We start from the raw sequence: 10,667 nt of genomic DNA, 5'->3' as shown, positions 1-10,667 counted from the left end.
ATTTAAGTTGAATTACTGAAATAAATGAACTTTTCCACGACATTCTAATTTATCGAGATGCACCTGTATATATATATATATATATATATATATATATATATATCGCAGAGTTATATATGTATACATATATAATTTAAACAATTAAATTTCCCCCCCCAAAAACTATGAATATATAAATTATAGTGGGTTTGCTCCTCCGCCATGACACTCGCTGTGAGAAATGCTGCAAATGGACTGATACAAGCGGTGAAATGGTTCCTGTGGTGATAACTAGGCCTATAGTCAGAGATGGCACTGTGTGAATGAATAGTGATTAAGTAGAAATGCTTATTATGTCTGTTGCTTTAATCTGATCTAGATGTTTTTGATGTTTTGTGTAAAATGGCTTGATAGCATAAATGGTGGCAAGCATGCCAAACTCTGACAAGCTTCTGCACGATTGTAATATTTGTGATGCTACAGTTTGTCATTTAAGTACACAGGTGTTTATAAATATGTTTGATGTGTGCTTTTCTGACACCTCAGCTGTGCCCACGACTGCAGAAAACGCGTCTCTCTGTGACTCCCTGTATCTAATATACACATAACACACGCACACGGCCATTGTCTCTTCACACGTCTAACTCAACCGTGGCAAACCCAAAATGTCACTCATTCAGAAACACAAGTCCCAGTACCTATACACTCAGTACAGACACACACAATATGACGTAGAAAGTGTTACAAGAGACGAGAAACACCTGCACGCAAACCTTTGATGTGCAAAGATACACTTTGAGGTTTGGATTCCATTCTGTGTATATGAATTACTCTTGTATGTAGATGAAAGAATATTGATTTTACACATCTCTAACATATCTAACATATTTCTAGCATATTCTAGCATATTTAACAACATTACAGTGTTGTCGTTTGATTTTTTCACATGTCCAGATATAGACACTCAACTATACAGAACTATTGAAAAAGCATGTTTTTCCTTGATATTTCTATAGAAGTACATACTCCTCCAGCCTCTGATTTTTGTCTGCCCATGTAATTTAATCTACCTCACACAAAATGTGAAAAGTGGCAAGTCAATTAGTCTGCATTTACACTCTAAAACTTTGCACATCTTATTTTGTAATATCAGACTTTTTCATCTTATATGTTGCTATGATTATCACTGTTTCGGTCATCAAAATTTTGGATTAAAATCCCACATTAAAATATGGTTGTCACTTTGCAATGTGTTGTTAGCAACACTAAAAATTAACCTTTTATTCAAATTGTGTAGGGGTTACCTATAGAAACTGAGAAAAGAGCACTTCACTGTTGTGTCACTTCACTTCATCACAAGCTGACTAAGATTTCGATTGAATGCTTCCAGTCATCTGGAATTTACAGGACCACAGTAATGCCAGAATCAATCGGCAACTAGCATAAGCATAACTCACTAACAGACAACACATGTTACTCGATGACTTGCCCAGTGGAAGAGATATGATTTCTTAATATGATTTCAAGAGAAAAGCAGTTTTCAAAGACACTCAATTTCTGAGTTTACAAGTTGTAATTATGAATTGTGCAAGGACGTGAGCACATTTTACAAGATGAAATCTCATAGTTACAGCAATATCTACTTGGTATGAATCCACTTTTAAACACTTTTGTTTGGCCACAGGGTGTTCACAAAAATACCCACAGCAGTTTTTGAAAGCAGCTGTCTATCTAATCTATCTCTAGCATTTAAAAGAAAGATTAAAGAAAAAATGAAATGCTATCAAAAACAGGCTATTGAAAGTTTGTTTATACTCACTTTAACTGCAGGATCTCTGTTAGTTGTTTACTGTGATCAGCTCGTATCCTGCTCAGCTCATTGTCACGTTCAGACAGAGTATTCTGCGTAGACGACAAGTGTTGTCTTGAGGCGTCTAACTCTTTTCTGGTTTTGTCTAGCACTGCCATCAAATCTTCCAACTATGAGAGTAAAATTATATAAACATGTTTATCATGCAATATCCATGTATATCCTTTCTATCTGGGCCATTCCGTGACAAATAAAAAAGAATTCAGAAACTTCCCTGGGTCAAATTTTTTATTTTGCTAATATTTTTTCTGAAGAAAGCTAAACATGTATAGTGATGAAAGCCAAAATATTAAATGTCATGGATGAATATTTACTGTGTAATCCACTATTTTGTAGAGGGGGTACAAAATGGCAATTTTCACCTGAGATTCGGAGCCAAATTATAGGGGTGTAAAAATGATTTTAGAAAGATGGCAGCATCATAATGTTACAGTATTTTTAAATGTTTATATATATATATATATATAATATATATATATATATATGTTGACTTTATATATAGTTCGGTTCCAGAGATATTGGAATTTCAATATGGCTCCAGGAGTAAATTGTTAAATTGTACACATGTTCAGTGGTCAAAAACCAAATGTGTGTCACTTTGAATAAATCAATTTGATGCAGTCATTTACATTTACATATTTGTTATTGTAATTTAGTTATTTTTTTATTTCATAAGTTGTTTTTGTTTTTTTTATTGTTTAGGTGGAGGTTTTAAATAAGCCCTTTTGGGTTTTCCGCCTCTCCCTGCACTGTATATGGATCGAAAAATAAGTAATGTTGAAACTAGAAATGCATCGTTTCCCTCTATCAAAACAATTGTATAGGACATACCTGTTTGAGTGTCATAAATATTATTTTTCCGAAATTAGCGTACCTGTAACTTAGGAAGTATTAAAGTTATCTTAATATGATTTTAAATTCTGGTTCCTAAGAAACTTTTCTTTTGGTTCTTCATTTAAAAAAAAAAACTACAGACTGGATTATTGAAAATGAACATTCATTCTCTGCCAGTAGGAGGCGCTTTTGGAACATCAGAAATATAGAATGAGAAAAGTGTGAAAAAATATAGCCTACATTGACAAAGAAAGTCCACTGATGAGTTATCAGCATAAGCCTGTGTGCAAAGGCTGTCTAATTTTAAACTTTAAAATAAATTTATTTTTAGTTATTTTAACTACAAATGTAAATAAAACTGAACAAATAATGAAAAGGCAATTATACATTTACACACCTAAGGATTATATCAACCAAAAAAGTAACTGCATATGTGTTCTACTTGTATGTGTTAGCCACACCACACGGATACGTTTTCTACATTTATTTACACTTTGATTTGAATGAAAACAGCGTATCCGTGTGGTGCGGCTGACACATACAAGTAGAACAGCATATGCAGTTTGTGTTCAGTGGATACTCTCCAAAATGGTGCTACAGTGATGCGGAGGAGACGATTTGTTGAATAAAGTCATAATTTTTTTCTTATATTTTGAATAAATTTCGTTATTATGTTTTTTTCTCTGCGTACAAAAAATATTCTCATCGCTTCATAAAATTCAGATTGAACTTCTGATGGCAGATGGACTATTTTGACGATGTCTTTCATACTTTTCTGGGCCTTGACAGTGTTATTTACATGGCAGTCAATGGGACAGTCACAACCCTCCCAGTTTTCATCCAAAATATCTTAAATTGTGTTCCGAAGACGAACGAAGCTTTTACGGGTTTGGAACGATATGGGGGTAAAGTGATTAATGACAAAATTTGTATTTTGGGGTGGAGTAACCCTTTAATGCGCATCTCCTATATGAAAAGCATTTTAGAGGGCCCTTGGCTTTTGGGGGCCCAAGGTCACCTACCTTTGCCTAATGGGTAAGTCCGCTCCTGCTCCCAGAAACCTGCTCCCGGTGTCAGTGAGCTCATCCAGATCAGTGGCTGCAGCCTCAAAAACACTCCAATCAGTGCAGTCGAAGCAGGCTTGTAAATCCCACTCTGCTTCATTAGTCCATCTCTTTACACTTTTTACAACAGGCTTAGCAGATTTAAGCTTCTGCTTGTAGGCTGGTAGAAGATGGACCAAACAGTGGTCAGAGAGTCCCAGGGCCGCTCGAGGGACAGAGTGGTATGCATCCTTTAAAACTATGTAGCAATGGTGCAGTATATTGCTGTCCCTGGTGGGACATGTGATGTGCTGTCTGTATTTAGGCAGTTCGCGGGTGAGATTAGCTTTTTTTAAATCACTGAGAATGACAATGAAAGAGTCCGGGTAATGCTGCTCTGTGTGTGTGATCTGATCAGCCAGCTGTTCTAACGCTGCGCTCACACGCACGTCAGGAGGAATGTACACACTCGCCAGAATAAACGAGGAAAACTCCCGCAGAAAATAAAAAGGCTTACAGTTAATAATGAGAGCTTTCAAATTTGGGCAGCACATCTTCTTTAAAACTGTCACGTCTGTACACCAGCCTTCATTGATATAAAAACATAATCCACCGCCTCTCGTTTTCCCCGACGACTCTGTGACACGATCTGTTCTGAACAGCTGGACACCCGTTAGATGGAGCGTGCTGTCCGGGATGGCTCCAGTCAACCAGGTTTCAGTAAAGCAAAAAAGTCCTTGTTTGTGTGGGTAAGGAGTTGTAGTTTGTCTGATTTATTTGCTAGGGAGTGGAGATTCGCCAGTTGAATGCTCGGCAGAGCAGTCCTAAAACCGTGCTGTCAGAATTTCACGAGCGCACTTCCCTCGTTTGCATCTCTTGGAGCTATTGTATAGATCTTCCAATCTCTGTGTAAAAGTAACATTATGATGCTGCCATCTCTCTGAAATCATTTTTAACCCCCTGTAATTTGGCTCTGAATCTCAGGTGAAAATTGAAAAAAAGTATTATCAAAATAAAAAAAATTGTCTTTTTATCCTAAATCATAATTACAAACACATTATGATTAAACTAGTAACACACAAACAGCTGTACTTTAAAAAAATATATTCAAGACATTGAGTGATCAGGGTAGGCTGGAAAATGTAAGTGAACTATTGTGCTAAAACTTCTCCAAAAGTTTACTGGAGTCAGTAAGGAGATGGGATTGGAAGTGCACCTTAAATAAAGACACACAAAGCTTAGTTACCGACACATCTGGGGTTTTTTTCTGAAGAAAGGCTGGACAGTGTGAACAATGCTTTGATACAAAAATCTTAAAATGCAATACAGAAATACACAAACATGGAAAATGTCTTACCTGTCTTGAAGTATTAGGACTCATTTCTCCAGCTTGTCCTGGATTCACAGACTGCTTTTGGTTCTGTTCTTTCACTTGTCTGTAACATAGAATATTTAAATGATTGCATAGAAAAGTGTTCTGCATCACATTATACATCACAAGTGCTCTTTGGCAGAGTGCACAAGCAAGGAATTAAAACTGATATTGTGTGGGTCTGAGCATTCTTGTCTGTCACTGCAACTACAAATACATTTGGGGGTTCAGTATGGAAGAAAAATAATGACAAATGTCTTTGAAACAAAATGTTGAATTGCACTAATTGAAAAAAAAATGCATTGCATCAACAGTGCTTGCACTTGCATTAACAGTGCTTTGCTAATGCCTTGTATTTTCAGGGTTTGCATTTTTAGGGTCTGAAATTTAACATAGTTGTTTATTTAAGCTGTGAATATTTCAATTCAAAACATTTCACACGCATTTATATTTCCACTAAACAGTGGTCACCCTGCACAATTTTATAGTCCCACAATGAATATTTCACGTCTGATGTGAAAGTTAGGTTCTAGTTCTTTGCACCACCTTTTTGTCTTTACCAATGTTTCTCTGTCTGTGTGTGAAGTTGGGCTAACAGAAGGCAGGTCTCTGATGCAGCGATGAGCTCAGAGATAGACAAGTGAGAAACAGTGGCGACAATTTCTGGTTCGTCTGTTACATCACCTATCTCAGGCAAAGGGAATCAAATTGATGCCTCCTTGTTTCCTCGCTCCTCCATCCTCCAGCCTGTGACCCAGAAACCGATCAAAGTTAGCCATCTTGAAGGACATCTCAAACCTTTCATTGCACCATGAGGAGGCGAGGAGTGAGGAAGCTTCCAGAGGAGCTGTGAGCAAAGAGGCACAGGTGTATCCTATGCAGAAGTCTTTCTTGTCAAAAAAGTCGTCGCCATTATTTATATAGCTCTTTTTACAATGCAGATTGTGTCAAAGCAGCTTTACAGTATTAAAAAAGGGAAATAGTCTGGCATTCTCCTCTGGCCAGATGAGAACAGCAGTTTAATTCTAGGTTGCAACAAAGTCAGATTGTGCAGAGGACTCATCTGGTTCCCAACCTGATGCACATATAAATTCTCCTCCCCCTTTCACATCTATCAAAATAATCAGAATTTGTTTTACCTTTGCAGTTTCAATAAACCATACATCTCATGTAATGAATGTCTTAAATAACCAACCTTCAACAACATCCCCTCAGATCCTCTGAGTGCAGCTGATGACGCTTGAGTGATCAAGAATATTCCAATGTACAAATGATCTTTCCTTCGATTCCTCTGTCCTCATTTTGTTTCCTTGCATCCTTTTCTCATATACCAGGGAAGGGGAGCTGAGACACAGGGAAAGGAAGCGACTAAAGGAAATGAGGATGCACAAATAAGAAATGAGAAGTACTTTCTTTCACCTGGAGGAAGTGTTTAGGTGTGGAATGCTACTATGCACTCAGTACTGCTTTTGATACTATTGACCACAACACTGTATTTATCTGACTGTATTTATAATTGTAGTTATCACTTTGAAGTAATAAACGAAGAGGTGTCATATCAATCACAAGATCAGCATGGAGTGCCACAAGGCTCAGTACTAGGATTGCTGCTGTTCACCTTGTACATGCAACAGTTTTGGAGATATCATTAAGAAACATGGAGCTGGTTTTCATTGTTACGCTGACGAGACAAGGTTTCATATTTCCTCTAGGCCAGATTAAACCTGCCAATTCATAAAGCTAATGCAATGCAGTTGATAATAAACACTAGATGACTTGTAACTTACAACTGCTTTAAAATGTCCATCATGTGTTTTAATTTGCATGCAACAAAGAATTTGGTTTGATGCACCGGTTTCTGTGAAGATGAATGTCAGATGTTTGCTAAATGTTCTGTTTTCCCACAGGAATGGCATACAGCTGTAGCTGACGGACATGCTGGCTGTGTTGGCTCAGCAACATGAACATAAAGGCTGCTGTCACAAGTTTGCCACAGGCCTTTATCATTTTATCCTGCAGCGGGTGTTTCATTGTGATGCCTCTGTACAGTCCATACCTGTGATGTATCTAAAATAATCTAATTTTCTAAGAATATTCTAAGAAGATAATCTCAAATTTCTGCTGCACTTAAGGTTCCCAAGAGCACAGTGGCCTCCATTCCTTAAATGGAAGACGTTTGGGACGTTCAGAACCCTTCCTAGAGCTGGCCGTCCGGCCAAACTGAGCTATCGGGGGGGAAGAGCCTTGGTGAGAGAGGTAAAGAAGAACCCAAAGATCACTGTGGCTGAGCTCCAGAGATGCAGTTGGGAGATGGGAGAAAGTTGTAGAAAGTCAACCATCACTGCAGCCCTCCACCAGTCGGGGCTTTATGGCAGAGTGGCCCGACGGAAGCCTCTCCTCAGTGCAAGACACATGAAAGCCTGCATGGAGTTTGCTAAAAAACACCTGAATAAGATTCTCTGGTCTGATGAGACCCAGATAGAACTTTTTGGCCTTAATTCTAAGCGGTATGTGTGGAGAAAACCAGGCACTGCTCATCACCTGTCCAATACAGTCCCAACAGTGAAGCATGGTGGTGGCAGCATCATGCTGTGGGGGTGTTTTTCAGCTGCAGGGACAGGACGACTGGTTGCAATTGAGGGAAAGATGAATGCGGCCAAGTACAGGGATATCCTGGACGAAAACCTTCTCCAGAGTGCTCAGGACCTCAGACTGGGCCGAAGGTTTACCTTCCAACAAGCCAATGACCCTAAGCACACAGCTAAAATAATGAAGGAGTGGCTTCACAACAACTCTGTGACTGTTCTTGAATGGCCCAGCCAGAGCCCTGACTTAAACCCAATTGAGCATCTCTGGAGAGACCTAAAAATTGCTGTCCACCAACGTTTACCATCCAACCTGACCGAACTGGAGAGGATCTGCAAGGAGGCATGGCAGAGGATCCCCAAATCCAGGTGTGACAAACTTGTTGCATCTTTCCCAAAAAGACTCATGGCTGTATTAGATCAAAAGGGTGCTTCTACTAAATACTGAGCAAAGGGTCTGAATACTTAGGACCATGTGATATTTCAGTTTTTCTTTTTAAATAAATCTGCAAAAATGTCAACAATTCTGTGTTTTTCTGTCAATATGGGGTGCTGTGTGTACATTAATGAGGAAAAAAAAATTACTTAAATGATTTTAGCAAATGGCTGCAATATAACAAAGAGTGAAACATTTAAGGGGGTCTGAATACTTTCTGTACCCACTGTATATATATATACTATATAATATATATATAGTGCTATGGCATGTATCATAAACATCATTTATTCACATAATTTATTCCCCTGCTGATGTTACAATGTAACCCACTACGGTGGTGAGTTACAACAACATAAGAAAACACAGACATCAGTTTAAATTTTCTACATTGATATATTTAGTTATTTTCTCAATCATATATTACATGATAATAAAAATATAAAAATGCAGATTTTAATACTTTACTTTTGTAAATCTTTTAGATTTTTACACTTCATCACTGTTACCTCAAGCAATAAATAAGTAATTTTTAAGTCATTGGATCCTTTTTCCAACTCAGTGATTCTGTTTCTTGTTGGTGTTATATCCGAAATTAGAATATGGTGACATGCCAATCAGCTAATCAACTCAAAACACCTGCAAAGGTTTCCTGAGCCTTCAAAATGGTCTCTCAGTTTGGTTCACTAGGCTACACGATCATGGGGAAGACTGCTGATCTGACAGTTGTCCAGAAGACAATCATTGACACCCTTCACAAGGAGGGTAAGCCACAAGCATCCATTGCCAAAGAAGCTGGCTGTTCACAGAGTGCTGTATCCAAGTATGTTAACAGAAAGTTGAGTGGAAGGAAAAAGTGTGGAAGAAAAAGATGCACAGCCAACCGAGAGAACCGCAGCCTTATGATGATTGTCAAGCAAAATCGATTCAAGAATTTGAGTGAACTTCACAAGGAATGGACTGAGGCTGGGGTCAAGGCATCAAGAGCCACCACACACAAACGTGTCAAGGAATCTGGCTGCAGTTGTCGTATTCCTCTTGTTAAGACACTCCTGAACCACAGAATATGTCAGAGGCGTCTTACCTGGGCTAAGGAGAAGAAGAACTGGACTGTTGCCCAGTGGTCCAAAGTCCTCTTTTCAGATGAGAGCAAGTTTTGTATTTCATTTGGAAACCAAGGTCCTAGAGTCTGGAGGAAGGGTGGAGAAGCTCATAGCCCAAGTTGCTTGAAGTCCAGTGTTAAGTTTCCACAGTCTGTGATGATTTGGGGTGCAATGTCATCTGCTGGTGTTGGTCCATTGTGTTTTTTGAAAACCAACATCACTGCACCCATTTACCAATAAATTTTGGAGCACTTCATGCTTCCTTCTGCTGACCAGCTTTTTGAAGATGCTGATTTCATTTTCCAGCAGGATTTGGCACCTGCCCACACTGCCAAAAGCACCAAAAGTTGGTTAAATGACCATGGTGTTGGTGTGCTTGACTGGCCAACAAACTCACCAGACCTGAACCCCATAGAGAATCTATGGGGTATTGTCAAGAGGAAAATGAGAAACAAGAGACCAAAAAATGCAGATGAGCTGAAGACCACTGTCAAAGAAACCTGGGCTTCCATACCACCTCAGCAGTGCCACAAATTGATCACCTCCATGCCACGCTGAATTGAAGCAGTAATTAAAGCAAAAGGAGCCCCTACCAAGTATTGAGTACATGTACAGTAAATTAACATACTTTCCAGAAGGCCAACAATTCACTAAAATGTTTTTTATTGGTCTTATGAAGTATTCTAATTTGTTGAGATGGTGAATTGGTGGGTTTTTGTTAAATGTGAGCCAAAATCATCACAATTAAAAGAACCAAAGACTTAAACTACAGTCTGTGTGCATTGAATTTATTTAATACATTTGAGTTGAATTACTGAAATAAATTAACTTTTCCACGACATTCTAATTTATTGAGATGCACCTGTATATGCTAGAGTGAAATTACCTTATGAAAGATTTCTTAATAATTGGCATATACCTCTCCAGCTCAATGATTATCTTGTCCTGCTCCAGACGTTCAGACTGCAGCTCCCGCAAAAGAGCCAGCAATCTCTGGACTTCAGCATTAGACTTCTCCAGTTCCTCCTTATGACGGGCCGTTTCTGTTTGGAGAACCTGCAATCGCTCTGACAGCTCAGGGTTCCAGCGAGCAACATGTTCAAACGCCTTCACTCAAGCCAAAAAAAACCCACAAGGTCAACAAGGTTTATATACTTATACCATGGTTAATCTATACATGCATTCTAAAAAACACCATATTTAGGAATTGCAAAAGCTGTGCAGGTTGTGGTCTTTAGTGTCCTTGTTAGCATGACAATTTCAATAAAATTTTTACAGATGCATCTCAATCTGGATGCTCAAATCGGATTTCAAATTCACAACAAATTGTCAATTCACAATGATGATATGAAAACCGATTATGGAAATGCTGGAAGACACCACTTTTCAGTGAAGCTGGCTGTGACTTCAGCATGGAACATTATATCAGTCTCATCTGTTGCTGA

The 10,667-nt window shown here is 38.5% G+C and overlaps 1 protein-coding gene across 1 annotated transcript in view; it reads right to left on the bottom strand.

Annotated features, from left to right (window-relative positions):
- Positions 1–10,334, bottom strand: part of LOC107574956 (ERC protein 2-like) — a gene marked incomplete at its 5' end in the record, with an annotated part of 45,749 nt that extends 35,415 nt beyond the window's left edge. Inside the window, 3 exons of the mRNA XM_016261371.1 lie at positions 1,799–1,959; positions 5,084–5,162; positions 10,142–10,334. Of these exons, the coding sequence (XP_016116857.1) occupies positions 1,799–1,959; positions 5,084–5,162; positions 10,142–10,334 (433 nt within the window). The remainder of the gene's footprint in view (positions 1–1,798; positions 1,960–5,083; positions 5,163–10,141) is intronic.
- Between the last annotated feature and the right edge of the window lie 333 nt (positions 10,335–10,667).

The sequence above is a fragment of the Sinocyclocheilus grahami genome, unplaced genomic scaffold (assembly GCF_001515645.1).
Source record: "Sinocyclocheilus grahami isolate Dianchi unplaced genomic scaffold, SAMN03320097.WGS_v1.1 scaffold2410.1, whole genome shotgun sequence".
NCBI lineage: Eukaryota > Metazoa > Chordata > Actinopteri > Cypriniformes > Cyprinidae > Sinocyclocheilus > Sinocyclocheilus grahami.
Note: the sequence above shows the minus strand (reverse complement) of the source record. Positions and strands in the feature narration are given on the sequence as shown.